The 23,187-nt window shown below is 45.0% G+C and overlaps 1 protein-coding gene across 1 annotated transcript in view; it reads right to left on the bottom strand.

Annotated features, from left to right (window-relative positions):
* Positions 1-22,930, bottom strand: part of zcchc14 (zinc finger, CCHC domain containing 14) — a 43,501-nt gene extending 20,571 nt beyond the window's left edge. The window contains 2 exon segments of the mRNA XM_029668300.2: positions 18,714-18,840; positions 21,423-22,930. Coding sequence (XP_029524160.2) covers positions 18,714-18,840; positions 21,423-22,046 — 751 coding nt within the window. The 5' untranslated portion in view covers positions 22,047-22,930.
* Positions 22,931-23,187: the final 257 nt, after the last annotated feature.

Genomic DNA, 23,187 nt, shown 5'->3' with positions numbered 1-23,187 from the left:
AGGCCAGGAAAGGGCCTCTCCCCCGGCAGGCAAGTGTGAACTCATCTGAAATATTCTGAGTAGCAGAAAGTCTATAGGCTTCACTGTAAGTCTAAACTGCTTTACTAAAGGCTAAAACGTCATTACTCTCACTGTGTGTGTGTGTGTGTGTGTGTGTGTGCACAGGCATGTGTGAGTGTGTAAGTGAAAGAGCGTAGGAACACTGTGTGTAAAAGAGCCAAGTGGGGAAAGTTTTTTTTACTTAAAAAAAAAAGTGAATGCGATGTGAGAGCGAGACAGCAGAGGAACTATGTCATGCTGTCTGGCCTGGATTCTCCCTTCCTGTGTGAGCTCCCTCTCCTGCAGTCACGGCTAGAAGGGATCCAGCTTTTGTAAAATTAACGTCAAACATTAGTTTTTGCATTTTAGCTAACTCAAACTATTTTCCTAACCTTAACCTAATTCTCATAACCTGCTGTAAAAAGTCATCCCTTCTAGCCATGACCCTCTCCTGTCCATACAAAATTATACAGTAGCCACAGGCTCAGCAATAGAGCAGTCCTGCCCTAATACCATGCACTCTCTGTCACGGCAGAGTTTACACATCAGGCCCAGCCCCCTCCATCCTCACACAATAGAAAATGATAAAAACTAAGCAGATCTTTTTTTAAATTGGTATCATGAACAAAAATATAAACAAAATATGCAGCAATTTCAAAGATTTTACTGAGCTACAGGAAATCAGTCAATTTAAACAAATTCATTAGGCCCTAATCTATGGATTTCACATGACTGGTAATACAGATATGGTAATACAGATATGCATCTGTTGGTCACAGATACCTTAAAAAAAAGTAGGAGCGTGGATTAGAAAACCAGTCAGTATCTGGTGTGACCACCATTTGCCTCATGCAGCGTGACAAATCTCCTTTGCATAGAGATGATAAGGCTGCTGATTGTGGCCTGTGGAATGTTGTCCCACTCTTCTTCAATGGCTGTGCAAAGTTGGTGGATATTAGCAGAAACTGAAACACTCTGTCATACACGTCGATCCAGAGCATCCCAAACTTACCCAGTGTGCCAGTGGCCATCGAAGGTGAACATTTCCCCACTGAAGTCAGTTACGACACTGTCTGCAGTCAGGTCGAGACCCTGGTGAGGACGATAAGTATGCAGATGAGCTTCCCTGAGACGGTTTCTGACAGTTTGTGCAGAAATTCTTTGGTTGTGAAAACCCACAGTTTCATCAGCTGTCTGGGTGGCTGGGCTCAGCAATCCCACAGGTGAAGAAGCCGGATGTGGAGGTCCTGGACTGGCGTGGTTATACGTGGTCTAAGCTGTGAGGCTGGGTGTACGTACTGCCAAATTCTCTAAAACGACATTGGAGGCAGCTTATGGTAGAGAAATTAACATTAAATTCTCTGGAAATTAACTCTGAGGAACATTCCTGCAGTCAGCATGCCAATTGCACTCTCCCTCAAAACTTGAGACATCTGTGGCATTGTGTTTTGTGACAAAACTGCACATTTTAGAGTGGGCTTTCATTGTCCCCAGGACAAGGTGCACCTGTGTAATGATCATGCTGTTTAATCAGCTTCTTGATATGTCACAACTGTCAGGTGGATGGATTATCTTGGCAAAGGAGAAATGCTCACTAACAGGGATCTAAACAAATTTGTGCAGAACATTTGAGAGAAATATGTTTTTGTGAACATTTCTGGGATCTGTTATTTCATCTGATGAAACATGGGACTTTGTGTTTATTGTTTTGTTCAGTGTATGTTATTGTAAGTCACCTAAATATCTAACTACATTTCCCATTGTTCACGCGACAATGACTGGTCTTGATAGAGATGATTTGGTATGATCATCCGTAGACAAATTGGCATTAAAGTAACTGTCCAGTGTTTCTAGATTTCTATGAAATATTACTTATAATTAATTACAATATGAGTGAAATAGTTTTCCTTCCACAAAAAAATGTAATTAGGTATGGCATACCCCAACAACAGAATGGTGTGAGCGTATAACAGTCATGAAAAATATTAACTCAGTTGATTGGCCAGCTCATCCTCCTCAGGAGGTTGACATCATCCACTATGAGGAAATAGCAAATATTTTTTAAACAGTCTGTTTGAGATACAAGTTTGAGTTGGGGTTGGGCCAAGATAAAAGCAGAGCAGTGCAAAAAAAACAACACAGAGTTACACATGGGATAAACAGTCAATAACACAACAGGAAAATCTATGTACAGTGTGTGCAAATGTAGTAAGGTTAGGGAGGTAAGGCAATAAAATAGGCCAATAGTGGCAAAATAATTACAATTTAGCACTAACACTGGAGTGATAGATGCACAGATGGTGATGTGCAAGTAGAGATACTGGGGTGCAAAAGAGCCCCCCCCCCAAAAAAAAAAGAGCCAAATAAATAACAATGTAGTCAGATGACAAGAGAACAGCTGGTGCAGCAGTGTTCTCTAGAGTAATCAATGTCTCCGTCAGTGGCAAAAAGTGTAGAGACTGAAGGGCACTAGGAATTCCACATAGGTTGTGCATGCAGGGTACGCTAAATTAGAGGGGTTGCCGCTACGGGGTAGAGGAGCATCTGTAAAACCTACATCGAAGAGGAGCGAATTTTCCGGCGCCGACAGAGATGGCCGCCTCGCTTCGCGTTCCTAGGAAACTATGCAGTTTTTTGTTTTTTACGTGTTATTTCTTACATTAGTACCCCAGGTCATCTTAGGTTTCATTACATACAGTCGAGAAGAACTACTGAATATAAGAGCAGCGTCAACTAACCATCAGGTACGACCAAGAATATGACTTTCGCGAAGCGGATCCTGTGTTCTACCTTTCACCCAGGACAACGGAATGGATCCCAGCCGGCAACCCCAAAAAACGACTTCGTAAAAGAGGGAAACGTAACGGTCTTCTGGTCAGACTCCGGAGACGGGCACATCGTGCACCACTCCCCAGTATACTTCTCGCCAATGTCCAGTCTCTTGACAACAAGGTTGATGAAATCCGAGCAAGGGTAGCATTCCAGTGGGACATCAGAGACTGTAACGTTCTTTGCTTCACGGAAACATGGCTCACTGGAGAGACAATATCGAGTCGGTGCAGCCAGCTGGTTTCTCCACACATCGCGCCGACAGAAACAAACATCTTTCTGGTAAGAAGAGGGGCGGGGGCGTATGCCTTATGGCTAACGAGACATGGTGTGGTCACAAAAGCATACAGGAACTCAAGTCCTTCTGTTCACCTGATTTAGAATTCCTCACAATCAAATGTCGACCGCATTATCTACCAAGGGAATTCTCTTTGATTATAATCACAGCCGTATATATTCCCCCCCAAGCAGACACATCGATGGCTCTGAACAAACTTTATTTGACTCTTTGCAAACTGGAATCCATACATCCTGAGGCTGCTTTCATTGTAGCTGGGGATTTTAACAAGGCTAATCTGAAAACAAGACTCCCTAAATTGTATCAGCATATCGATTGCGCAACCAGGGCTGGCAAAACCTTGGATCACTGCTATTCTAACTTCCGCGACGCATATAAGGCCCTGCCCCGCCCTCCTTTCGGAAAAGCTGACCACATCTCCATTTTTTTGATCCCTGCCTACAGACAGAAACTAAAACAAGAAGCTCCCACGCTGAGGTCTGTTCAACGCTGGTCCGACCAATCTGATTCCACACTCCAAGACTGCTTCCATCACGTGGACTGGGATATGTTTCGTATTGCGTCAGACAACAACATTGACGAATACGCTGATTCGGTGTGCGAGTTCATTAGAACGTGCGTTGAAAATGTAGTTCCCATAGCAACGATTAAAACATTCCCAAACCAGAAACCGTGGATTGATGGCAGCATTCGCGTGAAACTGAAAGCGCGAACCACTGCTTTTAATCAGGGCAAGGTGACCGGAAACATGACCGAATACAAACAGTGTAGCTATTCCCTCCACAAGGCAATCAAACAAGCTAAGCGTCAGTATAGAGACAAAGTAGAATCTCAATTCAACGGCTCAGACACAAGAGGTATGTGGCAGGGTCTACAGTCAATCCCGGATAACAAAAAGAAAACCAGCCCCGTCACGGACCAGGATGTCTTGCTCCCAGGCAGACTAAATCACTTTTTTGCCCGCTTTGAGGACAATACAGTGCCACTGACACGGCCTGCAACCAAAACATGCGGCCTCTCCTTCACTGCAGCCGGGGTGAGTAAAACATTTAAACGTGTTAACCCTCGCAAGGCTGCAGGCCCAGACGGCATCCCCAGCCGCGCCCTCAGAGCATGCGCAGACCAGCTGGCTGGTGTGTTTACGGACATATTCAATCAATCCCTATCCCAGTCTGCTGTTCCCACATGCTTCAAGAGGGCCACCATTGTTCCTGTTCCCAAGAAAGCTAAGGTAACTGAGCTAAACGACTACCGCCCCGTAGCACTCACTTCCGTCATCATGAAGTGCTTTGAGAGACTAGTCAAGGACCATATCACCTCCACCCTACCTGACACCCTAGACCCACTCCAATTTGCTTACCACCCAAATAGGTCCACAGACGATGCAATCTCAGCCACACTGCACACTACCCTAACCCATCTGGACAAGAGGAATACCTATGTGAGAATGCTGTTTGGTCACAACTTGCAGGCTTGTTTTCGAGTTGCTGTGCGTTTTGTTGCCAACCTATTTTGCTACCTGACAACTTTACGGTTTTCACTTTTTAATTACCGTTCATATATTTATTTATTTTTTCCTCAACTTTTTCACTCCGGACGCTTTATCTGGACACGATTCGTCAGGACCTCCAACAGCCGAAGCTAAGTAGTAACATTAACATGATGCCTTCTAATTGCAGCCGCTGTGCTCGCCTTACGGCGAGGATAGCTGTACTGCAAGCCCAGCTTCAGACGCAATCGTTAGGCATGGGTAATTTCAGTGTAGGAAAGGATGAAACAGCGTCTGTGCCACCAGTAAGTACAGATAGTAGTATAAATCCCCTGGCACAGGCCCCGCAGCCGGACAACTTTCTCACGGTTTCTGGAAGGAAATGCTGTAGGAACGCTCAACCGGTGTCGCTCATTCAGCCGACAGAAACTTTCAACCGGTTTTCCCCATTAAGCAGCGGGTCGGTGTCAGAGGCCGAGTCTTCTCTGGTCTCTACTCCTCCCGTTACGGGGTCTGAGACGCCGAAGCTTCCCACCATTAGCTCTGACAAATTGAAAACTCTAGTCATTGGCGACTCCATTACCCGCAGTATTAGACTTAAAGCGAATCATCCAGCGATCATACACTGTTTACCAGGGGCAGGGCTACCGACGTTAAGGCTAATCTGAAGATGGTGCTGGCTAAAGCTAAAACTGGCGAGTGTAGAGAGTATAGAGATATTGTTATCCACGTCGGCACCAACGATGTTAGGATGAAACAGTCAGAGATCACCAAGCGCAACATAGCTTCTGCGTGCATATCAGCTAGAAAGATGTGTCGGCATCGAGTAATTGTCTCTGGCCCCCTCCCAGTTAGGGGGAGTGATGAGCTCTACAGCAGAGTCTCACAACTCAATCGCTGGTTGAAAACTGTTTTCTGCCCCTCACAAAAGATAGAATTTGTAGATAATTGGCCCTCTTTCTGGGACTCACCCACAAACAGGACCAAGCCTGACCTGCTGAGGAGTGACGGACTCCATCCTAGCTGGAGGGGTGCTCTCATCTTATCTACCAACATAGACAGGGCTCTAACTCCTCTAGCTCCACAATGAAATAGGGTGCAGGCCAGGCAGCAGGCTATTAGCCAGCCTGCCACTAGCATAGTCAGTGTAGTCAGCTCAGCTATCACCATTGAGACCGTGTCTGTGCCTCGACCTAGGTTGGGCAAAACTAAACATGGCGGTGTTCGCCTTAGCAATCTCACTAGGATAAAGACCACCTCCATTCCTGTCATTACTGAAAGAGATCATGATACCTCACATCTCAAAATAGGGCTACTTAATGTTAGATCCCTTACTTCAAAGGCAATTATAGTCAATGAACTAATCACTGATCATAATCTTGATGTGATTGGCCTGACTGAAACATGGCTTAAGCCTGATGAATTTACTGTGTTAAATGAGGCCTCACCTCCTGGCTACACTAGTGACCATATCCCCCGTGCATCCCGCAAAGGCGGAGGTGTTGCTAACATTTACGATAGCAAATTTCAATTTACAAAAAAAATAATTACGTTTTCGTCTTTTGAGCTTCTAGTCATGAAATCTATGCAGCCTACTCAATCACTTTTTATAGCTACTGTTTACAGGCCTCCTGGGCCATATACAACGTTTCTCACTGAGTTCCCTGAATTTCTATCGGACCTTGTAGTCATTGCAGATAATATTCTAATCTTTGGTGACTTTAATATTCACATGGAAAAGTCCACAGACCCACTCCAAAAGGCTTTCGGAGCCATCATCGACTCAGTGGGTTTTGTCCAACATGTCTCTGGACCCACTCACTGTCACAGTCATACGCTGGACCTAGTTTTGTCCCATGGAATAAATGTTGTGGATCTTAATGTTTTTCCTCATAATCCTGGACTATCGGACCACCATTTTATTACGTTTGCAATTGCAACAAATAATCTGCTCAGACCCCAACCAAGGAACATCAAAAGTCGTGCTATAAATTCACAGACAACACAAAGATTCCTTGATGCCCTTCCAGACTCCCTCTGCCTACCCAAGGACGCCAGAGGACAAAAATCAGTTAACCACCTAACTGAGGATCTCAATTTAACCTTGCGCAATACCCTAGATGCAGTTGCACCCCTAAAAACTAAAAAAATGTCTCATAAGAAACTAGCTCCCTGGTACACAGAAAATACCCGAGCTCTGAAGCAAGCTTCCAGAAAATTGGAACGGAAATGGCGCCACACCAAACTGGAAGTCTTCCGACTAGCTTGGAAGGACGGTACCGTGCAGTACCGAAGAGCCCTTACTGCTGCTCGATCATCCTATTTTTCTAACTTAATTGAGGAAAATAAGAACAATCCGAAATTCCTTTTTGATACTGTCGCAAAGCTAACTAAAAAGCAGCATTCCCCAAGAGAGGATGACTTTAGCAGTGATAAATTCATGAACTTATTTGAGGAAAAGTTTATGATTATTAGAAAGCAAATTACGGACTCCTCTTTAAACCTGCATATTCCTCCAAACCTCAGTTGTCCTGAGTCTGCACAACTCTGCCAGGACCTAGGATCAAGAGAGACGCTCAAGTCTTTTAGTACTATATCTCTTGACACAATGATGAAAATAATCATGGCCTCTAAACCTTCAAGCTGCATACTGGACCCTATTCCAACTAAACTACTGAAAGAGCTGCTTCCTGTGCTTGGCCCTCCTATGTTGAACATAATAAACGGCTCTCTATCCACTGGATGTGTACCAAACTCACTAAAAGTGGCAGTAATAAAGCCTCTCTTGAAAAAGCCAAACCTTGACCCAGAAAATATAAAAAACTATCGGCCTATATCGAATCTTCCATTCCTCTCAAAAATTTTAGAGAAGGCTGTTGCGCAGCAACTCACTGCCTTCCTGAAGACAAACGATGTATACGAAATGCTTCAGTCTGGTTTTAGACCCCATCATAGCACTGAGACGGCACTTGTGAAGGTGGTAAATGACATTTTAATGGCATCGGACCGAGGCTCTGCATCTGTCCTCGTGCTCCTAGACCTTAGTGCTGCTTTTGATACCATCGATCACCACATTCTTTTGGAGAGATTGGAAACCCAAATTGGTCTACACGGACATGTTCTGGCCTGGTTTAGATCTTATCTGTCGGAAAGATATCAGTTTGTCTCTGTGAATGGTTTGTCCTGTAAATTTCGGTGTTCCTCAAGGTTCTGTTTTAGGACCACTATTGTTTTCACTATATATTTTACCTCTTGGGGATGTTATTCGAAAACATAATGTAAACTTTCACTACTATGCAGATGACACACAGCTGTACATTTCAATGAAACATGGTGAAGCCCCAAAATTGCCCTCGCTAGAAGCATGTGTTTCAGACATAAGGAAGTGGATGGCTGCAAACTTTCTACTTTTAAACTCGGACAAAACAGAGATGCTTGTTCTAGGTCCCAAGAAACAAAGAGATCTTCTGTTGAATCTGACAATTAATCTTAATGGTTGTACAGTCGTCTCAAATAAAACTGTGAAGGACCTCGGCGTTACTCTGGACCCTGATCTCTCTTTTGAAGAACATATCAAGACCATTTCGAGGACAGCTTTTTTTCCATCTACGTAACATTGCAAAAATCAGAAACTTTGTCCAAAAATGATGCAGAAAAATTAATCCATGCTTTTGTCACTTCTAGGTTAGACTACTGCAATGCTCTATTTTCCGGCTACCCGGATAAAGCACTAAATAAACTTCAGTTAGTGCTAAATACGGCTGCTAGAATCCTGACTAGAACCAAAAAATTTGATCATATTACTCCAGTGCTAGCCTCTCTACACTGGCTTCCTGTCAAAGCAAGGGCTGATTTCAAGGTTTTACTGCTAACCTACAAAGCATTACATGGGCTTGCTCCTACCTATCTCTCTGATTTGGTCCTGCCGTACATACCTACACGTACGCTATGGTCACAAGACGCAGGCCTCCTAATTGTCCCTAGAATTTCTAAGCAAACAGCTGGAGGCAGGGCTTTCTCATTTACATTTTACATTTAAGTCATTTAAATGGTCATTTCCTATAGAGCTCATTTAAATGGTCATCTCCTATAGAGCTCCATTTTTATGGAACGGTCTGCCTACCCATGTCAGAGACGCAAACTCGGTCTCAACCTTTAAGTCTTTACTGAAGACTCATCTCTTCAGTGGGTCATATGATTGAGTGTAGTCTGGCCCAGGAGTGGGAAGGTGAACGGAAAGGCTCTGGAGCAACGAACCGCCCTTGCTGTCTCTGCCTGGCCGGTTCCCCTCTTTCCACTGGGATTCTCTGCATCTAACCCTGTTACGGGGGCTGAGTCACTGGCTTACTGGGGCTCTCTCATGCCGTCCCTGGGGGGGGGTGCGTCACCTGGGTGGGTTGAATCACTGTTGTGGTCAGCCTGTCTGGGTTGGCGCCCCCCCTTTGGGTTGTGCCGTGGCGGAGATCTTTGTGGGCTATACTCGGCCTTGTCTCAGGATGGTAAGTTGGTGGTTGAAGATATCCCTCTAGTGGTGTGGGGGCTGTGCTTTGGCAAAGTGGGTGGGGTTATATCCTTCCTGTTTGGCCCTGTCCGGGGGTGTCCTCGGATGGGGCCACAGTGTCTCCTGACCCCTCCTGTCTCAGCCTCCAGTATTTATGCTGCAGTAGTTTATGTGTCGGGGGGCTAGGGTCAGTTTGTTATATCTGGAGTACTTCTCCTGTCCTATTCGGTGTCCTGTGTGAATCTAAGTGTGCGTTCTCTAATTCTCTCCTCTCTTTCTTTCTCTCTCTCGGAGGACCTGAGCCCTAGGACCATGCCCCAGGACTACCTGACATGATGACTCCTTGCTGTCCCCAGTCCACCTGGCCATGCTGCTGCTCCAGTTTCAACTGGCCTGGGCCCTAGGACCATGTCCCAGGACTACCTGACATGATGACTCCTTGCTGTCCCCAGTCCACCTGGCCATGCTGCTGCTCCAGTTTCAACTGTTCTGCCTTACTATTATTCAACCATGCTGGTCATTTATGAACATTTGAACATCTTGGCCACGTTCTGTTATAATCTCCACCCGGCACAGCCAGAAGAGGACTGGCCACCCCACATATGCTCTCTCTAATTCTCTCTTTCTTTCTCTCTCTCGGAGGACCTGAGCCCTAGGACCGTGCCCCAGGACTACCTGACATGATGACTCCTTGCTGTCCCCAGTCCACCTGACTGTGCTGCTGCTCCAGTTTCAACTGTTCTGCCTTATTATTATTCGACCATGCTGGTCATTTATGAACATTTGAACATCTTGGTCATGTTCTGTTATAATCTCTACCCGGCACAGCCAGAAGAGGACTGGCCACCCCACATAGCCTGGTTCCTCTCTAGGTTTCTTCCTAGGTTTTGGCCTTTCTAGGGAGTTTTTCCTAGCCACCGTGCTTCTACACCTGCATTGCTTGCTGTTTGGGGTTTTAGGCTGGGTTTCTGTACAGCACTTTGAGATATCAGCTGATGTACGAAGGGCTATATAAATAAATTTGATTTGATTTGATTTGTTCATCGACTACAGCTCGGCATTTAACACCATAGTACCCTCCAAACTCGTCATCAAGCTCGAGACCCTGGGTTTCGACCCCGCCCTGTGCAACTGGGTACTGGACTTCCTGACGGGCCGCCCCCAGGTGGTGAAGGTAGGCAACAACATCTCCACCCCGCTGATCCTCAACACTGGGGCCCCACAAGGGTGCGTTCTGAGCCCTCTCCTGTACTCCCTGTTCACCCACGACTGCGTGGCCACGCACGCCTCCAACTCAATCATCAAGTTTGCGGACGACACAACAGTGGTAGTCTTGATTACCAACAACGACGAGACGGCCTACAGGGAGGAGGTGAGGGCCCACGGAGTGTGGTGTCAGGAAAATAACCTCACACTCAACGTCAACAAAACTAAGGAGATGATTGTGGACTTCAGGAAACAGCAGAGGGAACACCCCCCTATCCACATTGATGGAACAGTAGTGGAGAGGGTAGCAAGTTTTAAGTTCCTCGGCATACACATCACAGACAAACTGAATTGGTCCACCCACACAGACAGCATTGTGAAGAAGGCGCAGCAGCGCCTCTTCAACCTCAGGAGGCTGAAGGAATTCGGCTTGTCACCAAAAGCACTCACAAACTTCTACAGATGCACAATCGAGAGCATCCTGGCGGGCTGTATCACCGCCTGGTACGGCAACTGCTCCGCCCACAACCGTAAGGCTCTCCAGAGGGTAGTGAGGTCTGCACAACGCATCACCGGGGGCAAACTACCTGCCCTCCAGGACACCTACACCACCAGATGTTGCAGGAAGGCCATAAAGATCCTCAAGGACAACAACCACCCGAGCCACTGCCTGTTCACCCCGCTATCATCCAGAAGGCGAGGTCAGTATAGGTGCATCAAAGCTGGGACCGAGAGACTGAAAAACAGCTTCTATCTCAAGGCCATCAGACTGTTAAACAGCCACCACTAACATTGAGTGGCTGCTGCCAACACACTGACTCAACTCCAGCCACTTTAATAATGGGAATTGATGGGAAATTATGTAAAATATATCACTAGCCACTTTAAACAATGCTACCTAATATAATGTTTACATACCCTACATTATTCATCTCATATGTATACGTATATACTGTACTCTATATCATCTACTGCATCTTTATGTAATACATGTATCACTAGCCACTGTAACTATGCCACTTTGTTTACATACTCATCTCATATGTATATACTGTACTCGATAACATCTACTGTATCTTGCCCATGCCGCTCTGTACCATCACTCATTCATATATCTTTATGTACATATTCTTTATCCCCTTATACACACAAGTGTAAGACAGTCGTTTTGGAATTGTTAGTTAGATTACTTGTTGGTTATTACTGCATTGTCGAAACTAGAAGCACAAGCATTTCGCTACACTCGCATTAACATCTGCTAACCATGTGTATGTGACAAATAAAATTTGATTTGAACTGGGGTAGAAAACACACACATACAGTGCCTTCAGAAAGCATTCACAACCGTTGACTTTTCCACATATTGTTGTGCTACAAAGTGGGATTAAAATGGATTTAATTGGCATATTTTTTGTCAAGGATCTACACAAAACACCTTTTAAAAATGTATTTGTAAAACATTTATGAAAAGTAAAACACTATACAGTATATACAAAAGCTTGCGGGCACGCCTTCAAATTAGTGGATTCGGCTATTTCAGCCATACCCATCGCTGTCAGGTGTATAAACTAGAGCACACAGCCATGCAATCGCCATAGACAAACACTGATAGTAGAATGGCCTTACTGAAGAGCTCAGTGACTTTCAACGTGGCACCGTCATATGATGCCACCTTTCCAACAAGTCAGTTCGTCAAATTTCTGCCCTGCTAAAGCTCCCCAGTCAACTGTACTGTTATTGTGAAGTGGAAAGGTCTAGGATGCAAGTATATTACTCGCTAATGTTCAGTCTCTGGACAATAAAGTAGAGGAGCTCAGGGCGAGGATCTCCTTCCAGAGAGACATCAGGGACTGTAACATACTTTCACAGAATCATAGCTCTCTACTCCCTACGGATATACAGTTCACATCCATACAGACAGCTGAGTTCTCAGTACATCGCGCAGACAGGAATAAAGAACTCTCTGGGAAGAAGAAAGGAGGTGGTATATGTTTTATGATGAACTATTCATGGTGTGATTGTGATAACGTACATAAAACTCAAGTCCTTTTGTTCATCCGACCTAGAATACCTCACAATAAAATGCTGACCATATTACCTCCCAAGAGAATTCTCTTCGGTTATAGTCACAGCCGTGTATATTCCACCTCAAGCCGATACCACGACAGCCCTCAAGGAACTACACTGGACTTTGTGCAAACTGGAAACCACATATCCCGAGGCCGCATTTATTGTACCTGGGGATTTTAACAAAGACTATTTGAGGAAAACACTACCGAAGTTCTGTCAACACATTGACTGTAGTACTCGCTCTGGAAAAATGCTCGACCACAGCTACATTCCCTTCCGAGATGCCTACAAGGCCCTCCCCGCTCTCCCTTTGGCAAATCAGATCACGACTCCATTTTGCTCCTCCCTTCCTATAGGCAGAAGCTCAAACAGGAAGTACCCGTGCTATGGTGTTTTCAACGCTGGTCTGACCAATCGGATTCCATGCTTCAAGACTGGAATATGTTCTGAGGTCTTGCTCCTGGACAAGCTGAACACGTTCTTCGCCCTCTTTGAGGATAGCACAGTGCCACCGACATAGCCCGCTCCTAAGGACAGTGGGCTCTCATTCTCCGTGGCTGACGTGAGTAAGACATTTAAGCGTGTTAAGACCTCTACGGGATCGGTGTCCCTAAAACGGGACGGTTTAAATTATTACATTTAAAGATTAAATTCTTGTTAATATTACTGCAGTGTCCAATTTACAGTAGCTATTACAACAACGAAAATACCATGCTATTGTTTGAGGATAGTGCACAACAAAACATTTGTTATCACAGCAACTGGTTTGATACATTCACCTCTGAAAGTAAATACTGTACTTACATTCCATCATTAAGCACGTGGCCCTGGGTCTGAACCCCGCCCTGTGCAACTGGGTCCTGGACTTCCTGACGGGCCGCCCCAGATGGTGAAGGTAGGCAACAACACCTCCACTTCGTTGATCCTCAACACAGGGGCCCCACAAGGGTGTGTGCTCAGCCCCCTTCTGTACTCCCTGTTCACCCATGACTGCGTGGCCACGCACGCCTCCAACTCAATCATCAAGTTTGCAGACGACACAACAGTAATATGCCTGATTACCAACAATGACTAGACAGCCTAGAGGGAGGAGGTGAGGGCCCTGGTGGAGTGGTGCCAGGAAAATAACATCTCCCTCAACATCAATAAAACTGAGCTGATCGTGGACTTCAGGAGACAGCTGAGGGAGCACGCCTCTATCCACATGGGCGGGACCGCAGTGGAGAAGGTGGAAAGCTTCAAGTTCCTTGGAGTACACATCACTGACCATTTGAAATGGTCCACCCACACAGACAGGGTTGTGAAGAACGCGCAACAGTGCTTATTCAACCTCAGGAGGCTGAAGAAATTCGGCTTGGCCCCTAAGACCCTCACAATTGAGAGCATCCTATCGGGCTGGTTCACTGCCTGGTACGGCGTTTCAACAATACTATGTAACTCCGGTAGGGCAACATCTGAAAAATAGTGCCTACTTGGTAGTGTGTACCGGGGCTCGAGGTGCTCGATCATCCACGACAGAGAACAGTTGATTGTCAAGGGCAATGAATTCCATTATCTTGGCGTTAATGGATTTCGCCTTTGAGTTGTCTCGCTGAAATTTTCTTACTCTTTAAAATGACTGCTCGACTTGAACTTGTTTAGTTGTTGGAAGTGTGCGCTTAGTATTTTTCTGCTTTTGTTCTGTGTAGCGCTGTATTTTTTGTGGCGTCATTACGTCATCTACCTACGTTATATAGGTATGCACGTCATCTTGAACATGCTCAAAGGGATTTTCAATGTCTACTTTTTTATTTTCACCCATCTACCAATAGGTGCCATTTCTTTGAGAGGCATTGGAAAACCTCCCTGGTCTCTGTGGTTGAATCTGTGTTTGAAATTCATGATTTTTTTAATGACTACCTAATCTCTGTACCCCACACATACAATTATCTGTAAGGTCCCTCAGTCGTAGATTGGTAAAAAATAAAAAGCAGACATTGAAAATCCCTTTCATGTTCAACACTATTATTGCACACAGTGTGAGTTGAGGCAACTTATATTATGTGACTTTTTAAGCATATGTAAACTCCTAATTTATTTAGGCTTGCCATAAAAAAGGACTTGAATACTTGGCTCAAGACATTTAATGTTTTCATTTTTTATTCATTTGTAAACATTTCGAAAAACATCATTCCACTTTGACATTATGGGGTATTGTGTGTAGGACAGTGACAAAAAATCTAAATATAATCCATTTTAAATTCAGGTTGTAAGGCAACAAAATGTGGAAAACTTTGAAGGGGTGTTAATACTTTCGAAGACACTGTGCCAAAGCTACAAAATAGCAAAATGAGATCATCAGAAAATAACTAGGTAAGATACTCAAGTGAGAGTGGTGTGGAGCCTTCCTCTCTTTCCCTCCTGGACAACTCAACAGAACAACTCAGAAGAGTGTCTTTGTTTCAGAGACAACATTACCGCTTCACAATACTGCCACCACTGAAAAAAGAGGGGAGACTGAAGTACTTGCTTTAATATCCCTGCAGAGGTGAAAGACACACCTCCCAGCACTGATTGCTTGGAAGAGGTGAAGTCCTGTGTGGCTCAGTTGGTAAAGCAAGGCTCTTGCAAGGCCAGGGTTGTGGGTTTGATTCCCATGGGAGACCAGTATGAAAATGTAAGTTGCCCTGGATAATGAAATGTATTTTAGTCCACAAGAACTGAGCAATCAAACAGCATTATTAAGTATTCCCTAGCAAGACAACAGCTACTTATCGAATAGAAAATATACTTGGTGATGAACTTCCGACCGTCATTGACCAACGTATGAAGAAGAGAGGCATGCGCCTGCAGCAGTTACACTCAGTATGGATGACTCAGAAATTAAAAATCATTATTTTTAACACACATTAATTAATATAGTCAGGTAGGCTAAGTTAACTTTTTACAGAATGACATTAGATCATTTGCAATTTTATGTGTGAAACATTGCTACAGCAACATGTTAACACCACATTTTGACGTGAGGAGAAAAACACTTTCACCACCACATGTGAAAATGAAATTCCACATGTGAAAGTAAGATTTTCACATGTGGAGTTTTATTACATGTGAAACTGCAAATGTGATTTTTACATGCGATTGTTTTTTACATGTGAAGATGCAATTCCACACGTGAAAGTGAGATTTTTGCCCGTTTAATTTTCTTACATGTTTTAGTTTTATTTATTTTGTTTTATTTATTTTCACCAAAGAAAACATGTGATAGACAACAATACAGATCAAACCCAAACTGGGTGCAGGTGTGGTTGGAAGCCCAAGGGCTTATATGAAAATCATGTGATTGTTTTTTACATGTGAAAATGCTATTTCACATGTGAAAGTAAGATTTTCACATGAGAAAGTTTTTCACATGTAAAACTGCACATTTCACATATGAGGTGTAAACATGTTTTTATTTTTCACATGCGAAGAGGTGGTGTTAACATGTGAACTCTAAATTTAATACATTTGAAAATATGGTTTCATGTGAAACTTCAGCTCAACATGTGAAAACAGCTATTTCACATGTGAAAATGTTTGTTGTTGTTGTTGTAAGGGCAGCCACTCAACCCCCTGCCCAGCCCCCTGCTGATCCACCAAGCCCACTGCCCAGCCACCCAGCACACTGCCCACAGTGCCCATCCAACCAGCCCACTGCCCAGCCACCCAGCCCACTGTCCATCCACCCAGCACACTGCCCAGCCACCTAGCCCACTGTCCAACCACCCAGCCCACTGTCCATCCACCCAGCCCACTGCCCAGCCACCCAGCCCACTGTCCATCCACCCAGCCCACAGTGTCCATCCACCCAGCCCATTGTCCAGCCACCCAGCCCACTGTCCATCCACCCAGCCCACTGCCCAGCCACCCAGCCCACTGCCCAGCCACCCAGTCCACTGTCCAGCCACCCAGCCCACTGTACATCCACCCAGCCCACTGTCCAGCCACCCAGCCCACTGTACATCCACCCAGCCCACTGTCCAGCCACCCAGCCCACTGCCCATCCACCCAGCCCACTGTCCAGCCACCCAGCCCACTGTCCAGCCACCCAGCCCACTGTCCAGCCACCCAGCCCACTGTCCATCCACCCAGCCCACTGCCCATCCACCCAGCCCACTGTCCAGCCACCCAGCCCACTGTCCAGCCACCCAGCCCACTGTCCTTCAACCCAGCCCACTGCCCATCCACCCAGCCCACTGTCCAGCCACCCAGCCCACTGTCCATCCACCCAGCCCACTGTCCATCCACCCAGCCCACTGCTCATCCACCCAGCATACTGTCCATCCACCCAGCCCACTACCCAGCCACCCAGCCCAGCCCCCTGTCCAGCCACCCAGCCCACTGCCCACAGTGCTCAGGTACCCAGCCCACTGCCCTCTACCACCTTGCCTCTCCCTCAGTACCCTGCCCTGCCCCGTGCCCAGCAGGCAGCAGCTGCTGGAGGCTCCACATGCCTGGTGCCAGACTCGTTAATCCAGGGCATTCTGCCATTCTAACAGATCTGGTTACATATTGCACCCTGTGAAAATACACCGTCACACAAAGACACACAAAAGTAGATATTCTCTTTTGTGCATTATCAGCATCTTTCGTGTTGTGTATTATGAATGAAGGCAAAACCAAGATTGCATTACAAAATAATAGTCACTCACTATCTGCATGTTTGAATAACAAGTGCACTCTTGCCACTGTGTGTGTGCATGTGTGCGTGTGTGTGTGTGCTTGGAGGTATGCTTGCCCTGCTTTGTGCTGCTGATGACAGGCATGCAGCCCTGGCCATGAGGTAGTGTAGCTAACTCAGCATTGGGTTACCAGAAAACGAAAGGGCCAATCCTACTGAGTAACCGAGAGACCTGCTCCTTTCAAAGCAATATTAGACCCCAGCTTAACATGCTCCTCTAACTATCAACTCTTTAACCCACTAGCACACTTCAAAAAACGATCAACCCCCTTAATATTTACACTACGTTCAGATAAAAGACAATCCTGCACACTGACACAGTGTGTGTCTGTGCATATACTTGTGTTCAAAATATGAAATTGTTACAGTACAATCCAGTGATCTGTCACTTCTACCTACAAGATAGTGCAGTGAATCAAAGAAGAAGAGGAATCTAGAATTTAGAACTTCTACTGTACTACCATCTACTGCCTATTTTGAGAACTTTGGAGAAAGACACATTGCTGAGGTCATCATTTCCCATTTTCCCTCCACTCCGTCCCACCTCCAGACTAAACTTTCCAAAACTGGAGAAGAAAACGTGGCTCGTGAATTACATAACATGTGACCACTCTTGGATTCAACATCTGTGTGTTGGTCCAGCCAACAAGAAAAAAGAGATAGAAAAGAAAGCAGACAACTAAGAAACATACAATATTGATAGCTGTAGTTTCCGGGACCTTCAAATAACTCAATGCAACAGCATCATCCAAATCCAAACAAGCATGGCCCTTTGTGCATTTGTTTCTTCGTGGGTGTGCATGCGTTCAAGTGTATATTCCGGTCTGTTTATAGCCTCACAGCAAATATTTCAAAAGATTGTACTAAGGAGAAGTAGACAACAGCCTGCTACACTCTGATTGAATAGCATATATACTGTAGTATTCCCTCTCATAACAAATACCTTAATACTAAAGTGATACTCTAGTAGAGTAAAGGTTGTAAACATCATTCCACATAGCAGTAGAAGTGTTCAGTAGTGTGTGAGAGGTACAGTATGTACAGTGTAAAGGAGTGGTTGAAAAAGGACAGAATGAGAAGTGTGAAACAGAGGATGATGGCAGATTCCTGCAGCAGCTGCTCCATCCGGACCAGAGCAGCGTAGCAATGTGTAAAACATAACACTGATGGCCTTCACTGCACCAAGTTGCACCCTCAGATTGAGAACTAGATATATGACCATCTTTCTCCCTTCCCATTCTGATAGGGGGAGGGCAGTACCGCAAGCATGCCTCCACATTCCTCAATGAGTCTGGTTTGTCGATTTCAGTGTTTCAGCGTGTGGTTTCTTGTTCTGGGTGCATGTGTGAGTGTCTGGCACGAACTGAACTGCTTATTCTAAAGACATGTATCGAATGACTGACAAAGTATTACGTTTGAACTCAAGTTTCCCATACTAGTGTGTGACGTTGTTGGAGAGAACCTTGACCCTTACTGTGACTGGGATGTCCTGTCCTGTGTCGTACGCAAACAGGGTAGATAAGTGTGACCGATTTCTGTGTACCGTATAAGTATGTCAGAGCAAAGTTCTGTGTCTCACCTTTGCTCTGTTTCCCAACATGCACCTTGACTGGCAGCTCCTTACATGAGAGAGATGTCATGTGAGGCATGGGTTCTGGACCAATCCCCTCGTCCACTCGCTCTGCCCCGTCCTCTCGGTGCAGTGTCTGTGAAACAGGGGTCAAAGCTCAGGTCAAGTAGTCAGAGGTTAATATCATGGTCAGAAGTAGTTCGAAGTTTACGGATCTGTAATCTTTCAGCACCTGGACAGCCTTTTCAGACTGTCGCACACATTCTACCATAACTCAAAGAGGTAAGAGATAGGGTCACACATTAATTTTTCAAAATCACTGAAATCATTTGAAAATGACGTCTGTTGACCGCATAGGGTGTCATTTTCTCAGGACTTTTTAACTACAGAACATAGAAAATCACTGTTTTCACATAGAAAATGGCATGGTGCTGGAGATACTGAATATGAGGTTAAAATGTGATGAAGTGCCCCTTTAAGAGATGGAAAGCTGTCATTAGTTAAAGGCTCCCACAAATATGACGGCTGGTCTTTCACAAAATGTTAGAGCTCTTTCACAGTAGCCTATATTGTCTTAAGAGTTACACGTTATGACCATTGACAGTGGGCACTGACACACTAAGCAGGCCTGCAGGTGTCTGTCCTGCTTGCGCTGTGATTAGGTACCTTGAAAAGTTGTCAAGAAGTCAGGTAGGAGAGAGTAATAGCCACTGCTACTCTAAACACTTGTCTGTACAACTAACCAGCTTCCTGGAAAGGTGAGCCGTTTGAAAAGGACTGTTGTTAGGTGGTCTACTCTTATGTTATTTAAGGACAATTTATCCTGATCGTCTTTACTTGTAATATGCCCAGTAATCTTAATGCTTCAGTAATAATTGACAGGTAAAATCTATTTTCTAGAGTTGTGCAGTTCAAACTGATTGGTCATGGGAATGGCTTGATTCCAAACCGAATGTGTTGTGTCTTTCTTTCCTTTTTGAAGCACTCTCGGTGGTGAGGCTGATGTGTTTAACAGCAGAGGTCATGCAGCACACATGCTCACCCAAGCAGAAACCTAAACACACACAGACAAGCTCTGAAGCCAATTAAGTATGCTTTACAGTGTGCTACTGCCACATCCGCATCGACTCCTGCCAAATCTTCTATTTTTCTTGAGGAAAAGGGGAAATCCTGCTGTTAGGAGAGATGCTAGCTGGATGAGCTGGGGTTTAGAACTGAAACGGGCATGACAGTGGCAGATAACGCCCTGAAACCCCGCTAAGGAGTTCCTCCTGCATGTTTTCCTGAAGGCTTAAACCCCAAATAAAGTAGAACATTATCTAATAACAAATGTGTGAGTTTTTTCATTGACTTTCTTCTCATCACCCATCACCATAAGTTTATAATTCAATGAATAATTAATATGTGAGTGTGGTTTATATTTCATGTCTGGTTGGGTTAGGGTGACCGTAAAGGCTTCTTCTTCAAACAGTCAGAGAGCTTCCTGGTGATTCACCGGAGCTTGAGTCTCTCTCACACAGGGTTGATTTCAGTGTTGAGAAATGTGCTGGCCTGCACTTAACGGAGGCCAAGACCAAAACAACACTAAATACAACCAACCACTTTCCTTTGAGCAGGCAGGGTACTTTCCTCTCAGCCACGAGTTTGAACGGCCCTGTGTTTGTCTGCTGTGTGTCTCTGATTTAAACCAATGACAAACAGGCCTTCATAGTGATCCTAAACCTGTGTTCCAATGTGTTCAAATCCAACTGATGGTTTACGGTTAATTTTTCATTTGTAACATTATATTTGTCCTTTTAAGTGTTCTGGACTCTCTTTCTCTGTCAAACACACACGCTAGTGCAGACACGCATATGCACACGCACGCGCACACACTTTCAGATGTATCTTGAGGTTGTTTTTTTGTAAATTATAATATTCCTGTTTCGTCAAAAGCCCCTTAAACTGTCATAACATCATTCCTAACATTTTGCAATCCATTTTAAAACCAAAGAAAGCTGTATATTTTGTTAACGAGGAAGACGTGGTTTCCTATTCCCACATTGCCGTGTTGACATCCGGTTCTCCAGAGAAGTAAAAGTCATGCTGAATCTACAGGCAGACATTGTGAGTGAATGTCCAGGACTCAGGGGGACCACCAATGGTCGGGGACAACCGACAGACATGCCCCTGGGGGACCAGTGAAAAACATGTTTGTTTAGTTAAATGAATTCCGTTCAGGTCACTTTCCTTAGAGTTTGTCTCAGCCTGACCTGGAAACGGGGGAAGCACTATAACGTTATCACCCCCTCCCATACTTTTGGAAAAACCCACACAAGTAAAAGGAGCAGGCGTACTATAGTGTTCTTACCGTGTAACAACACTCTATTCTCAATCGGTTATAAATAATGTAGGCCTACAGTGTAACCACAACACATTTTCCTTCATATGATCTTCTCATACCAAAGAGGGTACAGAGCTGTCCCACAAGATGCATTTGTCAAGGATGTGAAGGCCCTTGTACAACATCACTACCAGAACCAGTGGAGTGTAGACCACTATACCAGAACCTGGACCGTGTTGGGAGCACTGGCACTCACTAACTCTTTTGCTTGTTAGGTATCCTACAACTTTGTGTTCTGGATGGCTGCTCAAACTTGGAAGTGGCACAAGACCATTCATATATATATATATATATAGCCATCAAGTAAGTGACAACGGGGACAATATATGACCTACCTTATGACAACATGGACACCCAGCCTGACTGGAGTTGAGGGTGGGCGCAGTGATGTAGGTAGGGATGCTAGTGGCGGGAGACAGGGTGGCCAGCGTGCCAGTCCTGGCCTGCTGGTCTCCACAGGTGACCTGCAGGATCTCTTGGATCTGGGTCAGCTCCTGTCTTAGCACCTGTTTCTGGTGAAAGCTGAACGCCGGATGATTGGATGCCATGGTGAAGAGGAGAAGGAACTGCTCCCCCGTTCGTCCATCGTTGAGCTGCAGGCCATAGTTGTTGATGACGCTGTCGATGTGCGTGAGCGTTCGGAAGAGAACACCCGCCGCATCTCGGTTGTCCGAGTTGAGAAGTGCGAGGGAGATGAGCAGCTTGCTCCTCACGACGTCGTCGGTGATGTTGGTAAGGTTCGAGAGGTCAGCGGGGTTGTTGGCTTTGATCTCGGCGTCCCTGAGGGAGTGATAGTCCTTGCGGGCTAAGTCTTCCAAGCATGACCCGAGGAAGCGTAGTTCGATCGGAACACAGAGGTCCAGAAGCCCACAAAGGAACTCGGCTCTCTGGGCCGAGTTCAATATCGAGAACCAGTGGTAGACCCCTTCCCTTTGAACGGAGCACCGATTTTCAACCATTTTAACACCGAGTCACAAATTTAAAATATGTATTATTTTGTTGATAGTAATTAAGCCTAAAAATAATAAAATGGCAAGACTAAAATGAGTCAGCCAAAACTCCATCTAGGCCTACTATAACAAACTTGAAACAAAAGAGTGCAGCAATCCGGGTGCCGGAACAGTTACTTTGTGAACGTGCACCTGGCGTTGATTATTCCTTTGACAAAAATCGTATTCAATGTATCCAGGACTTCTTGAGTTTTCGGAAACATACATTGGGCCTACCGCACGCCCGCTTTATTTGTTTACAGGCCAGTCGCAACATTGTTGAAAGATGCATCCAAAACGTTGTTCAGGTGAAAGTCTATAAAGAAAAGCATGAGTCTGGGTTTACTGTACTGCGAGGCTCAGCGTAGTGCCAACTCTCCAGTCATCCAGGTTTTCTCTGCCAGCCCCCGGAGGTCCACACATCAATTGATTATGGAACATAGCATGCACATTCCTCCATGAAGTAGATTGAAATGAAAAATACCATATAAGTATTACACAGAGAGATACTTTACTTCCAGTGTCAGAGGCGCCACTCTCTGATTTCCTTCTGTAAAACAATACTTTTCGATGGGAATCCGCATGGCATTCGTTGAACTTCTGAGAGCGTCGGCTAATAAACAAGACCATACCATAAACTGTATGTATGAACTGCAGCCAGCTACCTTAGTGTTAAAGTTTAAACGTAAACTATTTAGTTAAATCATATTGGTCGTAAGCATAACAAGTGGCGCATCCAGATTTGTTCCAGAGAAATAACGACAAGGATTATCTTTTCGTTAAACAGTCCGTAGCTTTTTCGAAATGCAATTCAAGGAATACGCCCACTCCCTTCTACTCTGTCATAACCCCTGAAATCGAGAAAAACAGCTGTGTGATCCATTACCCCAAACTCTGCCAGATAAGCCCATTAACTGAAAAATATCCACTTCGATTGGGTGAACAACTTGTCAGTAATCCCAGCTAATGGTGTGATTGGTCAGAAAAGTATCCGCACTTACACATCTTATTCATATGCGCTCATACATACAACTCTCCGATTTGGTCAACGAGGTACTGTACTTTTTAAAGAGAAAGTCACCCTCTAAAGCCTAGGATTTGAGGAAGTGTA

The sequence above is a fragment of the Oncorhynchus nerka genome, linkage group LG9a, assembly GCF_034236695.1.
Source record: "Oncorhynchus nerka isolate Pitt River linkage group LG9a, Oner_Uvic_2.0, whole genome shotgun sequence".
NCBI lineage: Eukaryota > Metazoa > Chordata > Actinopteri > Salmoniformes > Salmonidae > Oncorhynchus > Oncorhynchus nerka.
This window is presented reverse-complemented; position numbering and strand designations above follow the sequence as displayed.